The sequence below is a fragment of the Myotis yumanensis genome, unplaced genomic scaffold, assembly GCF_028538775.1.
Source record: "Myotis yumanensis isolate MYYU_CA2020_CCGP unplaced genomic scaffold, mMyoYum1.0.hap1 SCAF_10, whole genome shotgun sequence".
Taxonomy (NCBI): domain Eukaryota; kingdom Metazoa; phylum Chordata; class Mammalia; order Chiroptera; family Vespertilionidae; genus Myotis; species Myotis yumanensis.
The window spans coordinates 6,032,125-6,054,573 of NW_027223761.1; the positions used below are offsets into that span (position 1 = coordinate 6,032,125).

The window sequence follows — 22,449 nt, forward strand, 5'->3', positions numbered from 1 at the left end:
GTGAGTCGGTGGTGGTGCCGGCACGTGTGGGACCATCCGAACCCAGGCTGCAGCCTGCTCGCCGGCAGCCGGTGTGTTCTGCTGGGAGAGCTTGGCCGACTCCAAAGAATCTCCACCCACTGGCCATCGAATCCAGCGAGGGCGGGGGAGCCGCCGCATCCCCGTGGTGCAGGCTTCCACCTGCAAAGAGCTGAGGTCGGGAACCGGGAAAACCCCAAAGGAGGTCAGGGTCGGGGCTGTGTGTGGGGCGGGGAGTGGAAATCCCTGGCGCTCCGTCGGCGACACCATGCCGCCCCGCCCGGAGCGGGGACCTGGTCAGCCCGGTCTGCCGGCGCCAGGCCGCGGCCAGGCCCGTCGCTCGGGTTCCCGCCCCGGCGCGAGCACCACCTACGGACAAAAGGCCAAGGCCGCAGGGTCCCCACCCCCAACCCCCGCGCGACCCCAAAGCACCGGGAAGCGGGCGGCCCGCAGGCCGGCGGAGCACGCCTCGGCGCTCCTATTGGCTGGAGGTGACGCCCATCTGGGTCCCGAGGCCCGACAATTGGCCGGTGGGGGAGGAGTTCGCGGAGCCCCAATGAATGGGGGAGCCGGAAGCAGGAAGTGAGTTTGCGATCGGAGCCGCGGCAGCAGGTGAGGCGCGGCGCCTGGGTGTCGGGTCATAATGTGTCATCCTCGGGGGACAGGGCGAATCTGGACCGGGTGCAAGACCATTCCCTTTCTCCCCCCCATCCGGTACCCCTTCTAAAGCCATCGAGGCCCCGAGCCGAGGAATGCCCCTGGCAGCAAAGGGTTAACGCCCCTTGCAGAACCTGGGCGATTGTGCTTTTAGGGCAGAGCATCGGGGCGGCGGGGGATGCTGGAGACACTTGACCCGCCAGGGCGGGAGGACGGTGTGGAGAATGTCCTGGGTTGGGAGACCCCTGGGTGCCTACAGGCTGTGAGATCTTGGTAAGTTACTTGGTCTCGCTAAGCCTCAGCCTCCGTATCTGTAAAAAGTGAGTTTTCTTCCAGCGCCGAACTTGGGTGGCTCTGTAGCTCCCGGCCGAGCACAGGGAGAGAGCAGCAGGATGCAGGGGGCAGATCCTGCGAGCACTGAGAGAGGAAAAGGAAAAGCATTAACTGCTGTAGGTACATTCCGTCAGCGGTGACCTTATCTAATTTGCACACCCACCTGGTGAGGTTGGGGTTGTTACCCCCCCCCCCCCCACCCCCCTTGTACAGAGGCGGAAACCGAGGCCCAGAAAAGTGAAAGAGTTGACTTGATTTTAGGAGTCTGGGACTGAGCCAGGACTGGAACTGGGTCTTCCAGCCGGTAGCCTGGGGCTCTGTCCTTGTGAACAAGGGGTGAGTGGAACTGAAGAACCTGCAGGAGAATTTTGAAGGCCAGGAAGTCAGGAGGAGCGGGTAGCCAGAGAAGGATGTGGGCTGGGAGTCTAGAAATGCAGGTCTCTGCTTCTGACCCTTCCCTTGTGTTATTGGGCACAGCTCCTAACCTCTCTGGGCCTCAGTTTCCCCATCTGTAAGACTAGGTAGTTGGATTCAATATTTAAGATTGAGGGGCCACAGGCCAAATATGGCCCACCAATGTATTTTGTAATTTCCCTGGGTGAGTCACCTAACCTTCTTGGAGCCTCAGTGAGCATATCTGGTGAATGGGTACAATGGCATTTCCTTCCTCATGGGCTTTGGGGAGGATTAAATGAAATCATGGGAGTGCAGAGCCAGGGGTGCAGTTGATGTGGTGTAAATGACGGCTGTGATGATGGTAATGGTTCTCAGCAGGACCCATGGCGGACACCCAGTACATCCTGCCCAATGACATCGGCGTGTCTAGCCTGGACTGCCGCGAGGCCTTCCGCCTGCTGTCGCCCACAGAGCGCCTCTATGCCCACCACCTGTCACGCGCCGCCTGGTATGGAGGCCTGGCTGTGCTGCTGCAGACCTCCCCGGAGGCCCCCTACATCTATGCCCTGCTCAGCCGCCTCTTCCGTGCCCAGGATCCGGATGAGCTCCGCCAGCACGCCCTGGCTGAGGGCCTTACCGAGGAGGAGTACCAGGTCAGTTCTTTCAGGCCAACCTGCATTTCGTAAATGGTCTGTGAGTGTGAGGGACCAGGAAGGAGGGGGATAAAGGTCTTTCTCTCTCTTTGGATTAAGACCCAAAATTATAAATACTGAAGCCTTAGTCTTCTCGTTTGCAAAATATGCACGAGGGTAGTCTATACCTCTTAGAGTTGTGGTGACCTGCCTCCAAGATAAAGTTTGGCTGCAGTGATTACAACAGGGCTGTGAATAAAGAAAACAGCTGGAGATTCAGAGATGGTAGAGGAATAAGATCAGGGTAGGAATCAGGTCTGTGTGTGGACCAGTCCCTGGGCAAAATATTCTTCCTGTCCCTGGTGTTTGTTTGTTTGTGGGTGTGTTGGCCAAATAATACATGAATGCATTCTTAATGTATTGCAAAGATCACTCATTCTCAGTGCCTTTCCCAGAGGTAACCACTGAGGACGGCAGGGTGGACAGCCTTTTCAACCCTCTGTATCACAGACTCCCACTCTCAGTTCCTTATTTTCTCTTTTACATAAATGAGATCATTTTCTCTGTGTTCCTCTGAGCCCTGCTTTTTTCACCGAACACCATGTCTTGGAAATTTTTCATGGGATACATTGAATCCACCTCATTCTTTTATTGGCTGTGAAGCATTCCACAGCAGTGTACACTATAATCAATATGGTCTTTTCTTTATTGCTGGATGTTAATTGTTCCCGGTTCAATAAGCAGTACCACAGTGAGCATATCTGTGCACGTGGGTGAGTAGGATCTATTTCTAGGAGTAGAATTGCCGGGGCAAAGGCTCGGTACAGTTACCGCTGGTTGGTGCTGGTAAGTCATCTTCTAAAAAAGCTTCACCAAGAATATATGAGGCTGTGGCCTGTGTTTCTAGATGTAAAATAAAGGGGTTGGATTGCTTATCTCTGAGCTGAGGCCCAGGCGGTTTCTTCTATCTTTTTCAACCTTTGTGTAATCACATCCCATCTCTAGGCCTTGATTCACTCATTAAAAGAGCTAAACGCTGGGGAACTGCTTATAAATGGAAAAGCGCTGCTCAAGTACTCCTATTTCCGGTGGGATTCCTTTGTTTGTAAAAAGCAGAAACTCACCTCAAATAGACTTAACTGAAAAAGGAAATCCTGACTTCTAGTTTCTGGCCCGGCATGTAAAGAGCTTAGACGTCTCCAGTCTGTCCTAATGACAAGTTAAAAAGCTGGACAAGCTGAAAGTCAGCAACTCTTCTTAGATCACTGGGTGAAGTGAGGTCACAGGGCAAACTCTTGTTCCCCAAATTGGAGAGAGGCAGGCAGGACTGAGAATTACAACTTATCAGAGCAAAACTTCATGAGCAGAAACCTCCACTGGAACCAGTGCTGGGGGAGAAAAACCTGAGCTGAAATTGGCGACTTGCTCAGTGTGGACAACTCTGAGCTTTAAAAACTCCAGAGGGACCCAGTCATATGGAGGCGGGGGGCAGGGGGCGGGGGAGGGGGGGGATCCCCACACTCTTGAAGATTTTACCTCCAGGATCTTGACCTAGTTCTCAGGATGAACAATGCCCTCAGGAGAAACTGTTTAGCCAGAGCCTTATGGAAGGGTTTTGTCAGAACATGACTGACCTGGGGGAAAGGAAATAACCCACTCCAGCCCACTCTAGCCATCCCGTCCCACCTAAGAGGGAGTCAGGGACGTGGAACTGTGAAGCACATGTGAGGTTCTCAGTCCAGAGGCAAAGGCTCACTGAAAGACAGACCTGCCTGGCCCTGTGGCGTCAGCCTATGAACCAGAAAGTCATGGCTGGATTCCAGGTCAGGGCACATGCCTAGGTTGCAGGCTCCATCCCCAATAGGGGGCATGCAGGAGGTGGCCGATCAATGATTCTCATCATTGATGTTTCTATTTCTCCCTCTCTCTTCCTCTCTGAAATCAGTAAAAATATTTTTAAAAAAGCAAAACAAAAAAAACAAGTCAGACCTTTAAAATAAATAAAAATAAAAGAAGTAAAAGACTGAGACCTGATCGTGGGACCACAGAATGCTTTCCCTGCCCCCAAACCTACCACCACATTCCTGAAGCCCTCTTTACAGCAAGCAGCTCCTTTTAGCTAGTGCATCATGTCTGGCTATCAAGAATAAATCTACAAAACATGCCAAAGGCAAAAAACATGGGTTGAAAAGACAGAGCAAACATCAGAACCGGACTCAGATATGACAGGAATGTTGGACTTCTCAGACCAGGAGTTGACACAACTATGATTAATATGTTAAGGGCTCTAATGGATAAAGTAGACCACGTGGAAGGAAGATGAGCAATGCAAACAGAGGTGGGAATTCTAAGGAAGAACCCTGGGCAGACTCTGCTGAAGCTCAGAAACACTGTAACAGATGCAGAATGCCCTTGAGGGGTTCATTAGGAGACGGGACCCTGCTGAGGAAAGAATCTTTGAGTTTTGGGGATATCTCAATAGAAACCTCCAAAACTGAAAAGCAAAGAGAAAAAAGATGGGGGTGGGGTGGGGTCAGAACAGAATATGCGAGAACTGTGGGACACCTATAAGAGGCATAAATTTATGTAATGGGAATATCAGAAGGATCAGAGAACAGGAGGAAATCGGAAACAATAATGACTGAGAAATGTGTTGCCAGTGGACCTGTTTTGCAGGAAATGTTCAAAGAAGTTCTTTAGAGAGAAGGAAAGGATATAGGTCAGAAACTCATCTCTACATTGGTGATGTAGAAAGAGGATTGGAGAAGGAATGAGTAAAGATAAAATAAAAGCTTGTTTTTTCTGATTCTTCATGGATCTAAGAGAGAGCAATCTGTTCAAAATCATGGCAACAGTGTATTCAATTACATGTGTCTGTCTGTATGTAAATAAAACGTACGTATGTTACGTATAAGTGAGATAAATGATAGCAATGACACAAGGGAGGGAAGGCGGGAATTAGGATTATTATTTTTTTTTATTATAAGGTACTGCTACCACCCAGGAAAGTGTATAGTGTTATTTGAAAGTGGACTTGGGTTAGTTGTAAATGTATTTTGGGTGAAGGGAGATGTGAGGTTTTGTGGCCGGAGGAAGGGAGACTGTTTTGGGCCAGCAAAAGCCATAGAGTAGATGACCAATACCGCTCCAGCCCTAACAGTGGATGCTGCCGGTGCCAGCTAGCTGCCGGCCAGGTTGGGGGCAGAGGACAGCAGGTTTGCTGCACAAGGAGGCGGTGTTTAAACTGGGCCTTGAGGTCATATGGGATGGCCGCAGGTGGCTGAGAGGGTGCTGGGCGTAGTGGGTGAGCACCTGGATATGTTTGGGTGCTGCTGAGACCAGTTTGGAGGGACAGTGGGTGTGTGAAGATTGGTCTGTGAAGGTATGTTGGGGCCAGGTGGGGGCCTTCCGGGACCTGGGTCCTGCCCCCAGATTTCCCAGCCTCACCCATACTGGTTCCTCTGGGTGTTACCATCTCAGGAGGGAACTTCCCCGGGTGGGGCGGCTGTGCCTCCAGGTGTCTGATGCCCACCTCCCCCCAGGCGTTCCTGGTCTATGCCGCCGGGGTCTACTCCAACATGGGCAACTACAAGTCCTTTGGCGACACCAAGTTTGTGCCCAACCTGCCCAAGGTGAGCTGAGAGGGGACTGGGGAAGGTCGGGATTTCGGGGCCAGTGGGGTGAGTTCAGGGCCCTGAGCGGAGCATCCACCCTGTCACTGCCATCTGCATGACCTCAGGTCAGCCACCCAGCCTCGCTCGGTGCTGCAGCCTCCTCCTGGCTGTGCTGACCCAGGGGGTGGGCGAGGATGTGGAAGTGCTCTGGAAACTCTTAGGTGCTTGCAAAAATGAAGCCTGCTGGCACGGGGAGTCCCTCCCTGGGACTGGGGCTCGGGCCCACCTGGGGCCGAGGCAGCTGTTGCACCAGGGCTCCCTGCCCCTCCCGTGCACACGGACTGCCTGGCGATCTTGTAGAAATGCAGCTTCTGGTAGAGAAGTCTCGGCTAGGGCCCAAGGCTCGACGTTTCTCGGGCATTGCCAGTGCTGCTGGCCCATCGGTCGCCGAAGGTCTTACGTTGTGGGATGAGAGCTTGGGGTGATGTGGAGGCTCCAGGGGCAGGTCTGGGCAGTGTGGCCAGACCAGTGGACTCCTTCCCTGGCAGGAGAAGCTGGAACGCGTGATCCTGGGGAGTAAGGCCGCTCAGCAGCACCCAGGAGAAGTCAGGGGCCTCTGGCAGACCTGCGGGGAGCTCATGTTCTCTCTGGAGCCGAGGCTTCGACACCTGGGTCTGGGGAAGGAGGTAAGACTCCCCACCACACGGGAGTGGGGAGCTTCCCTTGAGGCCAGCTGGTGTGGTGCAGAGAGAGGCCGTGAGCTCTGCCTTGCACTCATGAGGCAAAGCTGCTCCCCACCTCGGGCCTCAGTTTTGCCAGCTGTAAAATGAAAAGCAGCTCGGGTAGCATGCTTTCTGGCATCCTGGGGTGCTGTGTGCAGGAGAAGGGAAGGAGAGAAGAGCTGAGGGCTGGAGGGAGCTGTGGAGGGAAGGAAAGGGGGGGGGGTTCTGGCTTCCCGTCTCTTGGGCGCTGCATGGGGTGAGCACATGGCAAGCCGTGGAGTTGGACCGGCCTGTGAGAGGCTGGAGCAGAGCTGCGGGTCGCTGGAGATGGGCCTCTGTTTCCTCTGTTGTTTGATTTACAGCTTTTTCCCCTGGAAAGAGATGGAGGGGACAGGGTGGGGGCTGCTGAGGACATGCGGGAGGCCTGGGGCTGGAGAGGGAGTGCTGGGAAGAGGTTCACCAGCCGCCCCTGCAGTCCCCGACCTCCGCAGCTCCTTTCCATCTGCCCCCTCCCCCACAGGGCATCACCACCTATTTCTCTGGGGATTGTACCATGGAAGATGCCAAACTGGCCCAAGACTTTCTGGACTCACAGGTTTGGGGAACTTGGGGTAGTGGTTTGACGGGGCCCCCTCGCCACTGGCACGTACTCCTGGGTCTCGGCTTGGGTCCTTGATGCCCCCACCCCACCCCACCCCAGGCTGAAGGGCCCTATGACAGCCTCCAGACAGGTCGAGGCAGAGCATCAGAGCTGCTGGGGAGTCCCATGCGGGGTTCACCTCCTGGCTCAGCAGCTATGTGCCCCGTTCCTTTGCCTGTGAAGTGGGCCCTGCCTTGCGTAGCCCTGGGTTAGCTGTCATGCGGTGCTTGGCACAGTTGAGTCAGCGTTTAGTAAAAGTTTGTGCTCAGGGTACTGAGCAGAGCAGGAGAGTTTCCCTGGCTCTCCCCTCCCAGCCAGCTCGGGCAGGTCCCCCGGAGCTCCGGCCTTTGACTCCATATCTTCTGTCCTTGGTGTGACTGGCTTTCCCTCCCCCTCCCCCGCGGCCCTCTCTGGACTTACTCTCCCTCATACCCCTGCCCTGGTCTTTTCCAGAACCTCAGTGCCTACAACACACGGCTCTTCAAGGCGGTTGACCAGGACGGGAAGCCCTGCTACGAGGTGCGCCTGGCTTCGGTGCTTGGCACAGGTGAGCTCCTTTCTGTATTCTGTACATGGGATGGTGAACACACTGAACTGTGCTTCCAAATATCTCTCAAGGTACCCTCAGGATAAAGCCCAAGGCCTCCTCTACTTTGCTGTTCAGGACTCTTTGGTTACAAGTGAGGAAATCCTTCAAATTTGTCTAAACCAAAAGGGGACTTTACAGACGGGGGTAATTAAGAAGCCCAGAGTAGGAAGGCTTCAGGCACAGCTGGCTCCAGCTGCTCAGACAGTGATCTCAGAACATTTCTCTCTCCATCTCTTGGCTGGGCTCTTTTTAAAAATATATATATATATTTATTGATTTCAGAAAGGAAGGGAGAGGGAGATAGAAACATCAATGAGAATCACTGATAGGCTGCCTCTTGCACACCCACTACTGGGGATCGAGCCTGCAACCCAGCATGTGCCCTTGACCAGAATCAAACCCAGGACCCTTCAGTCCACAGACCGACGCTCTATCCACTGAGCCAAACCAGCTAGTCGGCTGGGCTCTTTGACTTCATCCTCAGCTGGCTGCTCTCATAGGTCCTGCTGATACTGGACACGAAAGGGTCCGAGCTGCCCGCTGCTACCAGAGTCATATAAGTAGAGACGAGGATGAATCTTTACCGTGCGTTTTATTAATCAGACAGCCGGCAGCCTGAGAGAGCGGCAGGTGCAACACCCCGGAAAGACCGTGCGGACATTTCATTTCAGACAAGCTCTTATGTCGGGTTAGTGGGTGGGGGACAAAATCTGAAGTTAGTGAGTGTCCAGGGTCTGCCTTTCATCGTCCTTGCAAAGGTCAGGCCCGGAACGCTGTCTTCCTCCAGACAGGCCCTGTCTCCAGGGCCTGTTCTTCCTCTTGCGACACATCCTCCAGTTTCCCGGGCCTGTAAAAAAAAAATAATAATAAAAAATCTGCTTTACAGTGAGTAGATATTAAACAACTGTTCTATTAAACAACTGATTCTATTTTTATTACATGCCCCTTCCCTACCACTGCTAGCCACCAGTCTGGTCATTTCAGCAGAAGGAGGGTCCTTTTCTCTCAGAAATTTCTTCATAAGAATCTGGGAGTTGTCGAGTAAGACTCCCTCCACGTCCCGCGTGGAGTAGGGTTCGGTATCTGAAAGAGGGGCCGCACACAAATGAGAGAAAAATGACACGAGATAATTTTGAAATATTGGGGGACCAGGCGGGCAAGTCCGGAAGGACTTCCACCGATGCTCAGACCGCTCCAATCTTTTATTGAGCTTGGAGTAGCCCTTGGGTAAGGAGGTTTCAATGACACACGCATTAGCTCATCAGTAGACAATTTCCAGGAATAAGCAGGATATCTGATCAACAATAATAAACAAGGATCTACACAAGTATCTAAGGAATTCAGTGAACTAAGGTGGGGATGATGCTTTAGTTACCATTATCTAGATTAACTGGGTGGTGTCTAAATTAACTGGGTGGTGCACAGCCCTGACCTTTGCTAGGACTTCAAAGGTTACTAGCTTTTGGGGGTCTCTGTCTATACTCAGCTAGTGAAGACAATAAATGGTTTCCTGCAGGGAGTGACACTAATTTCTCTATTTTGGGTCCCATATTTATCTGTGAACCAATTCCTGTAGTCAAGGGCCAGGTCCCTGAGTGGGTAGATCTGGGTGCCAAGCCTATCTTGGAGCTAGGCAATGAGGTCAGCTCCTCCCACCTGAACTGGAGGTGGTAGTGGTGGGGGGTTCTCAAAGGAAAATTGGGGTCTGTTTCCCGGGGATGTTTGTTACACAGCAACAGATAACTGATACACTCAGGCAGCCTGACACCAAAGCCACACTTTTAAACTATGGTGCCATAGTTTCCCCATCTATAAAATGGAGATAATAATTTCCCTTTCCCCCCAGAATGGCTGTGAGGCTTAAATGAGAAGCCACATATAAAGCTCTTAGAATATTTCATGTTATATAATATGTCTGTATATATTTTTTAATCCTCACCCAAGGATATTTTTCCGTTGATTTTTTAGAGAGAGTGGAAGAGAGAGGGAAAGACAGAGAGAAATATCGATGTAAGAGAAACACATTGATTGGTTGCCTCCTGCACTAGCCCTGACCAGGGAGGAGCCTGCAACCAAGGTACATGCCCTTGACTGGAATTGAACCCGGGACCCTTCAGTCCACAAGCCAACGTTCTAGCCACTGAGCCCAACTGGCTTGGGCCATAGTATGTCTATTTTTGAAGATGAAAGTTTACACTAATTTCTGTAGGCAATGGGCAGCCATGGAAAAGCTTAGAATAAGTGTGTCACGGTAAGAAGCCTGCTGGGCGTCCTACACTCGCCTTTTCCCTGAGCGATCCCCCTTTCCCCTCAGAGCCTGCTCTAGACTCCGAAATGACTTCCAAGTTGAAGAGCCACGAATTCCGGGGGAGCTGTTTCCAGGTGACCCGGGGGGACTACGCGCCCATCCTGCACAAGGTGGTGGAGCACCTGGAGAAAGCCAAGGTAGGCCTGGCGGGGGTCGAGGTGTGCGGGCTCCAGACCCTTCTGGGCAGCTAAGGGGGGTGGGGGTGGGTAGGTGGCCTGAGGCTGATCAACCTCTTCTCACCCTCAGACGTATGCGGCCAACAGCCACCAGGAGCAGATGCTGGCTCAGTACATAGAGAGCTTCACCCAGGGCTCCATCGAAGCCCACAAGAGGGGCTCCCGCTTCTGGATCCAGGACAAAGGCCCCATCGTGGAGAGGTGAGGGGCCCGGCCTTCACCCGCCCCGCCCTCCTGCCCACCCCTCTTCCATCTCTGCCCTTCTCTCCCCCCAGTTACATCGGGTTCATCGAGAGCTACCGAGACCCCTTTGGTTCCCGTGGAGAGTTCGAAGGTAACTTCTAGGAGGCGGGAGGTCAGACTGGAAGCCCTTTCCCTGTGTCCTCTGAGGCGTCTCCCCCTTCCCCTTGGCAGTAATAATAACACTGACAAGTGCCAGCCGTGATGATGTACCCTGTACAGGGCACTTACCTGTATTAGCTCATTTAGACACCATTATCCTATGAGCATTTCCACCCTCACTTTACAGATGTGGGAACTGGAGCACGGTAGGTGGGTGGCCGAACCCAGGTGCCTTGGCTCTGAGCCACTTGGGTGCTGCCTCTGGTGTCTGATCTGGACACAGGCTCTGTCTGTTCCAAGCCTGGCTTTGCTTCTCAATTAACCCCACCTCCGAGCATCAGTCACTCCCTCTGGGTGTCGGGGGAAGGGAGAGATATGCTCAGCACAATGCCAGGCACATAAAAGTGCTGGGTGGTTGGGAGCATAACTGAGAACCTGACTCGGCTGCTGCTCTCCCAGGGCAGGTGGCAGGCTGCCTCGGCCCCGTGCCCACACGCTCCACAGGACCCGCCTGAGGTTTTAGACTTGTTTCTGCCGAGCTCCTGGACGTAGAGTCTGGAGCATCCAACTGCCAAAAAGCCAGAGAGATTAACTTGGGAGGAGAGAGGAAAGCCCCAGCAGCCGACAGGGGGCTTGATCTGAGCCCATAGATCCAGGCCCAGGACAAGGCGTGCGGGATCAGGCAGGCCGGGGGGCCGGAGGGGGAGACAGGTGTGCACAGCCACTGCTTTCCTGCCCAGGTCCTGATCCACCAGGCCTGCTCTGAGGGCTGAAACCCCAGGGCCTCCTCGGCAGCCTCGAGCTCAGAGGCCACCCCCATTTTTTATGTAACTCATTGTGGTTATTAGAAAGGTAGTCCATGCTCATGGCCAATAATTTTGAAACTACAGAAAAAAACTGATTGCACCCACCCCAAGGTTAAAATTTGGAATATACTTTTTGTCTTTGACTTTTCTATAGGGCTATACATGTTTAAACACGTGTGTGTGTGTGTGTGTGTGTGTGACTTAAAAATCCATGCTTGTTGCAAATAATTAGAACAATCCGGAAGTCTGTAGGACAGAATGTGAAATCTCTCCTTTACTGCCTTCGCCTCTGTCACTCCCTCCAGAGGTCACCACAGTTCAGTTGGTGCGTGAGGCTGCTGAGCAGAATGGCTGGACTGATCTTGTTAGATAGGATGCAGTTCGAGTTCCTGACTCAAAGCAGCATTTACAAAATTGCACATTTTCAGCTGCTCTCGCCATGCAGGACCGCGCACAGCTCCCCAGAAGAGCACCTTTTTTTTCGCTCCTGAAGTCCCTTCCCCTGGGAATCCGATCTCTCTCCCCCTCCCCCTATGTACTCCCACAAACTCCTTGAAGATTCTTCTCAGTTGTTACCCAGCGAAGCACTTCTCCCCAATTCCAGCCACCCCAAGCAGTGAGCAGGCAGGCACTGCTCTCCCCAGTGGCCGGCGCAGGGTTCTTGCGTGCAGCAGGCGTGCACTCCATGCTGAAGACCACGGGTAGGGGTTGAGGAGGGCGAGGACCCCTCCCAAGCCCTGCCAACCCGCAGCCCCTCTCCCCCGCAGGCTTCGTGGCCATGGTGAATAAGGCCATGAGTGCCAAGTTTGAGCGGCTGGTGGCGAGTGCGGAGCAGCTGCTGAAGGAGCTGCCCTGGCCCCCAGCCTTCGAGAAGGACAAGTTCCTCACCCCAGACTTCACCTCCCTGGACGTCCTCACCTTCGCTGGCTCCGGCATTCCTGCCGGCATCAACATCCCCAACTGTGAGCTCCCCCAAGCCCCCAGGAGCCTCCATTTAGAGTCTCCCCCTCCTCCTCCACACTCGCCTGGCCACCATTGCCCTCCTCAGTTCGCCGTCCCAACCTGTTGCCCCTTGTCTAGATTCCTTGTCTGTGGCCCTTAACCTTTGCCCCTTCTCTCCGGTTCCCTCCTGCCCTCTCCAGATGACGACCTGCGGCAGACGGAAGGCTTTAAGAATGTGTCACTGGGGAATGTGCTGGCCGTGGCCTATGCCACGCAGCGGGAGAAGCTCACCTTCTTGGAGGAGGAAGACAAGGTGGGCACTGGCAGCCAAGAGGCAGGGCCCGGGAAGCAGCCAGCCTGGTGCAGGGTCTGGGAACGGGCACCCCTTCTCAGCCGTGTGACCTGTGACTTCAGAGCCTGTGTCCTTACCTGTCAAGAAGGGGAAGCAGTCCCTTCCTCCTGGGCTGTTGCAAGGATGAGATGGGCTCATCTCAGTGTCCATTACGGAGCCTGAGGTGTCGTAGGCCTTTACCGAACGTGTATCATGCTGGGCCCTCGGCGTGGCAGGCTGTATGGCCGTGGTGGGCCGTGGACAGTATGGGCCTCTGATTGTCTTGGCAGGACCTGTACATCCGCTGGAAGGGGCCCTCCTTTGATGTGCAGGTGGGTCTGCACGAGCTGCTGGGCCACGGCAGCGGCAAGCTCTTCGTGCAGGTAAGGACTTGGCCGGCGGGCCCCGGGCACAGGCCTACAGCTCCCCTGCCCCTGATCAGGCCTCAGGGGTGAAGCTGCTCCAGTATTTGCCTTCCGGGGCTTTGGGGCAGGTGGCAAATATGACCCCTTAAGTGGCGAAGTTCCTATCTCACCCTCCCCCAAGATGTCCCAGAAGCTCCAAGGATTGAAGGGGACCCGCAGGACAGTCCAGCTGAGGTCCCCCCACCACAGAATCTCCCCCACAGGAGGAATTGCTGGGCTCCTGCCAAGGAAGCCGGCCCTGAGGGTGGGACTCCGGCCACCCTGGGGACAAAGAGGCTGGCAGGGGGCAGTCCCTGATGCTCTGGTCCTGAGGCTCTAGCCCTGTAGTACAGTTCCTAGAGCTTGTACCCTTCAGGTATTGTAGGGAGCCACTTCTCCCCAGAGCAGCCCCTTCCTGCCAGCTGCTCAGAGTGGCTGCAGCCCCCGGGACACCCACTCAGGGAATGTACAAAAGACAGAGGCTTTCTCGCAAGCTGAGAAAATGCCCAGCACAGAGCTGCAGAGATGAGAGAACTGGAGGGGTTGGGTGAGAGCATCCGAGAGTGTGGGCTCTAGGTTGGGCTTGCTCCCTGTGGGTGGGGCTGCCCACTGAATGGGGAAGAAAGAACCAGAGCTGGGTCTTGGGATCTGGGCCTGGAAGTCAGGAGGATTCAAAGAGCAGCTGGTGAGAGTAGCAGGCTGGTGTCAGGCCTTGTCTGGGCTTTGAAGTCACAGGGAAGTAGGGACAAATGCGGACAGGTCTGTTCCCCTCGCTGAGCCTCAGTTGACATGTCTGTAAAATGGGATTCCTGAGCCCTCCTATGTGGGCTGTTGGGAGGAGTCACAGCAAAGCCTGGGCTTCCCTGGCACACAGAGGCCCTTAGCAAATGTGTTCGTCATAAGAACACATTATTAGGAGACAGTGTGCCCAGGGGTTGTGTGCTCTGATGCTGTTTTGGGGACCTTAGTTTCTGAGCCTCAGTTTCCTCCTCTGTGAAGTGGGGTAATAATAGAACCTTCTTCGGAGGGTGGTTGTGAGGATTGAAGGGATGATGCATGAAAGATGCTTAGCACACGGACAGGATGGTGAGGGTGATGCTTGTTCAAGGTAGAAGCACAGGTGCTGGGCTCTGCCAGCCTGGGGAGCCGGCGGAGAGCCGGAGGGAGGAGCAGCGGGCTCTCTGGCCCACCCACTGGGACACCTCTGCTGGGGTCTGGAGAACTGGGTCTGGGTCTTCACATGACTGGGCCTTCAGCGTCCTCTCCCTGCCTTGGGGCAGTGGCCCTGGTTCTCCCACCTCCTTGGGGCTCTGAGGGGGCAGCGGGTATCACAGGACCCAGGTTTGGAGGCAGCGATGTGTCGATGGACCTGCTGCTCCTGCTGTCCGCTCACGGCTCCCCAGTCGTTTTTCTGGGCCACTTATCAAGCTCTTGGAGCCCAGGCCTGAGGACCCAGACCTGGGCATGGGCACCTTTTCCTCCCCCCGCCTCGCCCCCTCTACCCCCCCGGCCCATCAATGACCCTTCTCTTGCAGGATGAGAAAGGAGCGTTCAACTTCGACCAGAAGACAGTGATCAACCCAGAGACAGGGGAGCAGGTGAGGGTGGCCTCGGCGAAGCCCCAGGGTGCTGGGAGGGTGGGCACAGGTGGGGTGGCAGCCATCCTTAAACCGGCTTCCTGGGTCTCCCCTCCCAGATTCAGAGCTGGTACCGGAGCGGGGAGACCTGGGACAGCAAGTTCAGCACCATCGCCTCCAGCTACGAAGAGTGCCGGGCAGAGAGCGTGGGCCTCTACCTCTGCCTCCACCCCCAAGTGCTGGAGTACGAGCAGCAGGCGTGGGGACTGCCTCCTCTTTGGGCGGAGGGGGGTCCACAGGGAGGGCAGGGCCCAGGCAGCCTCCGACCCCCCTGCCACCGCCCTCTCCTGTCCCCAGGATCTTTGGCTTCGAGGGGGCCGATGCGGAAGATGTGATCTACGTGAACTGGCTCAACATGGTCCGGGCTGGGCTGCTGGCTCTGGAGTTCTACACCCCTGAGGCCTCCAACTGGAGACAGGTGGGGCCCTGGGGGCCCTCAGGAGTGGGGGAGCCCGAGATGGGGGCCAGGATCAGGATTCTGGGTACAGGGACGGGCAGTCTACGAGGCACGTGAACTGGGTTTAATCTCAGACTCCACTGCGTCTGGGGACAGGTCCGGTCACTGTCTTGTGAAATGGGAGTAATGAGCTCCCTGCCCACCTTGGAGGAAATCAAGTGAGATGGCTTTACTGCGACTCCTAATAGATGACTAGCTTAGGACTTTGTGCCAGGCCCAGTTCTAAGCCCTTTACATGAATTAACTCATTTGTCCCCAGTACCAACCCCGAGAGGTAGGTACTATTATTACTGTCATTTTAGAGATGAAATCGAGGCCCAAAGAGGTTAAGTAACTTGCTGGTGAGTACAGAGCCAGGGTTCAAATCCAAGCATCTGCCTCCTGAGCCATCCGGCCTGACTGCTCGGGTACGAGATGTCCTTTGGAAATAGGGTAAACAGTAGAATGTTTTTAAAAGTCAAATAAGTATGCTTGCAGGAGGCAATATTATATCATCGAAAGAACACACATTTTAGAGTCGGGAAACGAGGGTCTGAGTGAGCCCTGGGTCTCCCTTAGCAGCTGTGCGACCCTGAGCAAGTCACGTGACCTATCTGGGCCTCTGTTTTGTCATCTGTAAATTGGGAATAACGATGCCCTCTCTGCCCCTCTGTTGAATGCAAACAAGATTGTGGAGGAGAAAGTGCTTGGGGTCCGAGTGGTGAGGCTACTGCTCTCACAAGGGCAGAGTTTGGAGCAGCAGAGGCCATGCTGGTGGCCAGGGGTGGGCAGGTCCTGCCTGGAAATGGCCTCCATGTTCCCCAGGGCAGCCTGCCCTCCTTTATGAGCAAAGGAAGGAGGGGGCATCTGAGGAAAGAGGAGTAGGCAGGAAAGAAGAGAATACAGTAAGGATAATTGACAATGAGCAAGAACTATATATCAGGTCTTGGATCGAACACTTACTATATCTTACCTCAGGGCTACAAATGACTCCTTTCTCCCTGGCCCCTGCAGGCGCACATGCAGGCCCGGTTTGTGATCCTGAGGGTCCTACTGGAGGCCGGCGAGGGACTCGTTACCATCACTCCCACCACGGGCTCCGATGGGCGTCCGGATGCCCGGGTCCGCCTTGACCGCAGCAAGATCCGGTCAGTGGGCAAGCCCGCCCTGGAGCGGTTCCTACGGAGACTCCAGGTAAGAGGGGGCCTCTTGCCTCGGAAGCCCCTCCAGACTCACCCTACTTCTCCGCCCGATTTCCCGTTTTGCAGATGATAGGACTGGCTTCATAGGCAAGCCAAAAGGCTCTACAGACGAGTTGTTGAAATTAATAAAAGAGTTCAGCAAGGGTGAATAAAGTCCCAAGAGGATTTTTCATAGAACTTGACAAGCTGATTGTAAAATTTGTTTATTTATCAATCCTCACCTGAGGATATTTTTCCATTGACTTGTAGAGAGAATGGAAGAGAGTGGGAGAAACAGAGAGAGAGAAACATTGATGTGATAGAGACACATTAATTGGTTGCCTCCCGCAGGCACCTGGTCAGGACAGGGGATCAAGCCTGCAACCGAGGTACGTGTCCTTGACTGGAATCGAACCCGGACCCTTCAGTCTGCGGGCTGATGCTCTATCCACTGAGCCAAAGTGGTTAGGGCTGATAGTAAAATTTAGGTGGAAGCACAGAGGACTATGAATAAAAGCCGAGGCACTGCTGAAGCAGAACGGGCTGGGAGACTTGCTCCCAGATATCAAAATTTATTCTAAGATTATTGGGTTCAGTGTTGCCCTGGGGCAGCAATAGACATGCTGCCCAGTGGAACAGAACTAAGAACCAGGCCTCGACCGTTTGGCATATGGCAGACGTAGCCTTGCAGATGACTGGGAAAAGGAGGGACCGTTCAGAAAGTGGTGCTGAGGCAACAGGCTGTCCTTATTGAGATGAATTGGATTTCTTCCTGATACCATACACACAACCAGTCTCAGAGAGATTAAAGGTTTAAATGTGAAAGGCAAAGTTTTAAACTGACCTCAGGATGAAGGAGAATTTCGCCAAACACGAGAAGCACAAGCCATCAAGGAAAAGATTGATCTCTTTAACTCCATCAGAAATAACTTTTGTTCATTACAAGTCACCATATAGGAGGTGAGAAGATGAGTCAAACTAGGCTAGGGTATTTATATGTTAGCACAGGGGTCCTCAAACTACGGCCCTCGGGCCACATGCAAATACAAATATTGTATTTGTTCCCGTTTTGTTTTTTAACTTCAAAATAAGATATGTGCAGTGTGCATAGGAATTTGTTCATAGTTTTTTTTTAAACTATAGTCCGGCCCTCCAATGGTCTGAGGGACAGTGAACTGGCCCCCTGTTTAAAAAATTTGAGGACCCCTGTGTTAGCATATATATTACCCAAGGTTAGTATCTAAATATATAAAGAATTTTTAGAAAAGTGAAGAGCCCGACCGGTGTTGATCGTTAATCTATGAACCTGGAAGTCACCGTTTGATTCTCAGTCAGGGCACATGCCCGGGTTGTGGGCTCAATCCCCAGTAGGGGCCGTGCAGGGGGCAGCCGATTGATGATTCTCGCTCATCATTGATGATTCTATCTATTCATCTCCCTTCTCTCTGAAACCAATAAAAACATATTTAAAAAAAAGTGAAGAAGAGCCCCGTCGGTGTGGCTCAGAGGTTGAGCATCTACCTATGAACCAGGAGGTCACGGTTCAATTCCCGGTCAGGGCACATGCCCGGGTTGTGGGCTTGATCCCCAGTGTGGGTGTGCAGGTGGAAGAAAAGACTATCGAACAGAAAAATAAGCAAAAGTCATGAACAGAGAGGAAAATAAGAAGCCACCAATTTATGGGAAGATGCCCGATCTCATCAGTAATCAGGGAAGCATAAATGAAATCCTGTGAGATTTACGGCCGTGGCAGAAATGAAAACTGCCCGCAGCAGCCCGATGTGCGGGGCAGTGACTGCCACCTGCTTCCCCGACTGAGTTAGTGCGACCTTGGACAACGACCTGCGTGTTGCCTGTAAGGTTGTGCGGTCACCCGGCCTCCAGACCATCGCGTCTCCTGGACGTTCAGCATACAAGGCTGTCCAAGCAGTACTGGGTGGCAAAAGCACAGGTTACCCATCAACAGAAGAGCTTCACTTGTGTGTGTTTACAAGTGGAACAAGTGGAACACCATACAGCGGTGTGAACTAGGGCTGCATGCGTGAACACAAGGGAATCGCAGACATAACTTGAGCAAAAAAAGCAAATCACAGAACACGGCAACGTTGACATAATGTGTGGTTGAGGGGAAAACAAGGGAATAAAAGCACAGAATTGAGGGCTGTTTCTTCAGCCCGGAGGCCACAGGGTGCAGGCAAGGAAAGGCAGTTGGACGAACTCTTAAGCTGGATGGCGGTTGCATGGGTGTCTTATTTTTTATAACTTATATGTTAGATATTTTAACAGGCACTCACTGTGTGCTCAGCACTTAGCATGCCTTTCTGTCCTCTTCAGCAGGGCAACACCAAGAGCATGTGTGGTTCAGGGCTGGGCGCCATCAGCTGCGGCCCCGGGAGAGCCCTGTGGATGCGGGGTGGGCGCCCACCGGGCACTGACTCCTTCTGCCTGCCCACAGGTACTGAAGTCCACAGGGGATGTGTCCGGAGGCCGGGCCCTGTACGAGGGGTATGCGGCGGTCACGGATGCTCCCCCCGAGTGCTTCCTCAGCCTCAGGGACACGGTGCTGCTCCGCAAGGAATCTCGGAAGCTCATCGTTCAGCCCAACACTCGCCTCGAAGGTAACGGACTCCTGAGCCTCCTTTGGTGGGGGCCGTGCAGCCCTGTGGGAGCACAGAGGAGGCCTGCAACTAGCCAGAGGCCCAGGGAAGGCTATCTGGGGCGACTCCTACCTATCTCCCTGCCACAGTCCTCCTCATGCCAAACCTCAGGCCAAAACCTTGGCATCTACCATCACCACCATCACTACCACTGTCCATGGTCATGCTGATGATAAGATGGGAACAGAAGGTTTGAGAAAAGCCAGCAGAGCCAGGGCTACTGGAACATGCAGACCCCAGGGCGGGCAGGCATGGTACCAGAGAATTGGACCTCGCCCTGAAGTGAGTCGCATCAGGCAGTGAGTTGGGACCCAGCGGGCCGAGTGGAACCCAGGGGACAACGTGACTCAGCAGAGCCAGGACAGAGATCAGTAGCCCTGTGGTCCCTCTACCTGCTCAAGTGATGATCCCATTCCCAGAAGCCCTGACCCTGTGTGCATTGCACGTGGATCTTTTGTATTCAAAGCCCTTAGGGATCCCAGCGCCTGCTGATTCACTTTCCCTCACCCCTTGACTCGTCTTCCCTGACTTCTGGCTCACGAGGCACCTATGAAGAGGCAGTGCCAATCAGCGGTACTGCTCTGCGACCTTGTCCTAGCACTTGGCTGCTCTGGGCTTGGGTGTCTTCATTCATAAAGCCAGCCTTGATGGGTGCTTACATTTGTGAGCCTGAATTAAGTACTTCCTTCAAGTTCTAAGTGCTTTCCATGGACCAACCCTTTAAATCCTCACAATAATCCAATGAGGTAGATATTTTTATTACCCCGTTTTACAGATAAGACAATTGAGGCACAGAGAGTAAATTACTCAAGACTTATAGCTCGATATTGGAAGAGCCAAGAGTGAATTTAAAAGTGTTTCCTCTTCACTACCACATCCTGGGCAGTAGTGAGGGTTAAATTCAGTAATTACCTCCTACTGGTGAGGAAGAAGCACTTAAGAGGCTTATCCTAAACTCTTTACTCTACACTCCAGAGGCCTCATGGGCTTCGGCCCTGGCCCGTTGCCGACCTCAGTGACCCTCCTGCCTGGTTCACTGCCTTCCGGGCACATGGGCCTTTCCGTTTCTCCAACACCCTGAGCTCGCTCTGCTCTTATAACCCTTGCACTCGCTGTTCCCTCTGCTTGGCGTGGTCCTCTCCCAGATCTTTGTCTGGATGGCTCTTCTTGTCATTTGGGTCTCTATGTAACGGCATCTCCTGGGAGAGGCTGTCTCTGACCCCTCAATCTAAAGCAACCCCTTCGGTCCCTCTTGGCTTTCTCTTCTTCATGCACCCATCCCTCTGCCGTTTTCCTGTCTGCCTCATCTCCATGACAGCAGAAGCAGCATATCCCCTGCACCTAGCACATGGCCTGGCACTCTGGAGCTGCTCAGTGCCTGTCAAATGAGTGAATGAATGAATGAACGAATGAATATGAATCATGCTGGGCACACAGTAAGTGCTGATTCCATGGACAATATCGTCATCACTCTGATTGTTCTGCCCTGCAAGGGCCATTGGGGATCAAGAGGTGAATCAGACCCAGACCCTCCCCTCAAGTGGCTCACAGCCCATTAGGAAAGCCTGCATGAGTGCCCAGGAGACGCAAACAGTGGTTTGAACAGGAAGAGAGAAGGTCACTCCACCTTCAAGGGAGTCGGGGAGGGTTCTGGGGAGGAAGTGGTGACTACACGAGGCCTGAAGGACAGGCTGGATTTTCTTTTTATTTCTTTTTATTTTTTTGTTTGGATTTTCAAAGGTAGTGTTGGTAATGATGATGATAGCTAACTTCCGAGGACTTTCATATGCCAGGCACTGGGTAAAAACTTCCCATGGATTAACTCCCAACAACCTAATGAGGAAGTAACTGTCCCCATTTTTCAGCTGGAAACTGAGACACAGGGGGACTGACTGTGTATTTGCCTGAGGTCACACAACTAGTGGGTGGCAGAACCAGAATTTGAACTTGGGCCATCTGAACCCAGAGCCTGTGCTCTTAGCTCTATACAGCGCACAGTGCCACAGAGCACAACAAGGCACTGCGGGGGGATGTGAGTTAGAGGGAAATGCTTCCAGGAGTACAGTGGGACCTTGACTTTCGAGTTTAATTCGTTCCGTGACGGAGCTCATAACTCAAATTACTCGTATGTCAAATCAATTGTGAACGAGTGAGACACGTGATGCTGGGCTGATGTTGTGGCGTTCACTGTGACGTTCGCTGTGCCAAGTAGCGGTGGGGTATCTGAAGCTGGCTCGTAACCCGAATTTTAGCTCGCAACTCAAAGCAAAAAATCGGCCGAGAGACGGCTCGTATCTCGAAATACTCGTTAGTCGGGACACTCGTAAGTCAAGGCCCCACTGTATTCAGAGGACCCTCGGAGCTGCCCCATTTAAGAGATGGGTAAATAGGTCAGAGATAACGCTATAGCACTTGTTGAGCACCCACTTGATGCATTATTGTATTTAATCACTACAGCTTCTTGAGGGAAGAGGTACTGTGCTCACCCCCACTTCACAGATGAGGAAACTGAGGCTTACAGGTTGAGAAGCAGCCAAGGACAGTGTCTGTTTATCCTGGCATGGCACCTCATATACATCTCTTATTTAATGAATGAATGAATACAGCAATTCATTAAATACTCCCCCTCTAATATTTCCTTCCTCATAGGGTTATTGTAAGGATGAGTAGATAATAAACCTAAAACATTGGACACAATTTTTGCCACATGGTAAGAGCTCAGGAAGAACTAGCCGCTGCTGCTGCTACTGCTGATGGTGATGACAATTCTGCTTCCCTATTAAGACCTTTCTCTGCTGCTGTTTTCTCTCCATCTCCTCCCCAGGCTCAGAAGTGCAGCTTCTTGAGTACGAGGCCTCGGCTGCTGGTCTCATCCGATCCTTCTCCGAGCGCTTCCCAGAGGATGGGCCCGAGTTGGAGGAGGTTCTCACCCAGCTGGCCACAGCCGATGCCCAGTTCTGGAAGGGCCCCTGTGAGGCCCCATCTGGCCAGGCATAAAGCAGATTTGTACAGCCCCTCCCCAACTCCATCAAACCAAGGCTGCAAGTGGTCCCCTTTTTATCTGCGTATCAGGGGGTAAGGGAGGGGCAGGAGCTCAGGCCTTGGTGCTACCTCAGCCGAGGGTGGTGACACTAACCCCTTCCATTTGGCAGCACTTTCCACTTTACCAACTACTTCCCTGTGTTATCTCATTTGATCTGTGCTGCCCTCTGAGGAATGGGCAAGGCAGGGCGCCTTATCCTGTTTCCCAGATGAGGAAATGGAAGTTCTGAGAAGTGACCTGTCTAGAGCCTGCAGGACTCAAAACCTCTCCCTGTCTAGGGCTCTTCATGGATTACTTTTATAACCAGAAAAATAAATATTAGAAATAAATAAATATTGTGGTCTGAGTAATTTCTCCTTGTCTTTGCTTCACTTTTCTTTTGCTCCTACCAGGGTAGTGGGATCAGGGGCTGGGGAGGGGGCAGGAGGGTCATTTTCAGGCCTCCATCCCCTGAGGATGTGCGCACGGTTACAGAATTGAACATAGCAAATTTCTGCACTCCTCTTTTGTGGCATTTCTTGTGTTTTGAAATATTCTGGGAGCCTAAAAATTAGAAACCCGCAACTCCAGTCAGAATCCTAGGAT

The 22,449-nt window shown here is 53.2% G+C and overlaps 1 protein-coding gene across 3 annotated transcripts; it reads left to right on the top strand.

The window, feature by feature from the left end:
- Positions 1–591: 591 nt before the first annotated feature.
- DPP3 (dipeptidyl peptidase 3) lies at positions 592–22,197 on the top strand. 3 transcript variants are annotated; one of them, XM_070427579.1, is made up of 18 exons: positions 592–630; positions 1,780–2,057; positions 5,579–5,668; positions 6,199–6,336; positions 6,893–6,967; positions 7,466–7,559; positions 9,916–10,046; positions 10,156–10,286; positions 10,361–10,419; positions 12,001–12,195; positions 12,376–12,488; positions 12,797–12,889; positions 14,446–14,508; positions 14,607–14,731; positions 14,845–14,965; positions 15,998–16,177; positions 18,620–18,782; positions 21,646–22,197. In XM_070427579.1, the coding sequence occupies exons 2-18, from the start codon at positions 1,788–1,790 to the stop codon at positions 21,816–21,818; spliced, it is 2,214 nt and encodes a 737-aa protein (XP_070283680.1). In that variant the 5' UTR covers positions 592–630; positions 1,780–1,787; the 3' UTR covers positions 21,819–22,197. The 3 variants fall into 3 exon arrangements, with proteins under 3 accessions (XP_070283680.1, XP_070283681.1, XP_070283682.1); XM_070427580.1 differs by having other exon boundaries at positions 610–630; positions 1,783–2,057; XM_070427581.1 differs by lacking the exon at positions 592–630 and adding an exon at positions 1,035–1,124 and having other exon boundaries at positions 1,783–2,057.
- Positions 22,198–22,449: the final 252 nt, after the last annotated feature.

Excerpts from the sequence above, each read along its gene's own strand:
- DPP3 (XM_070427579.1), top strand. The coding sequence starts at position 1,788 with ATGGCGGACACCCAGTACATCCTGCCCAATGACATCGGCGTGTCTAGC. Across the intron at positions 12,196-12,375 it reads CGGCATCAACATCCCCAACT|ATGACGACCTGCGGCAGACG; the intron begins GTGAGCTCCCCC and ends TGCCCTCTCCAG. Across the intron at positions 18,783-21,645 it reads GCCCAACACTCGCCTCGAAG|GCTCAGAAGTGCAGCTTCTT; the intron begins GTAACGGACTCC and ends TCTCCTCCCCAG.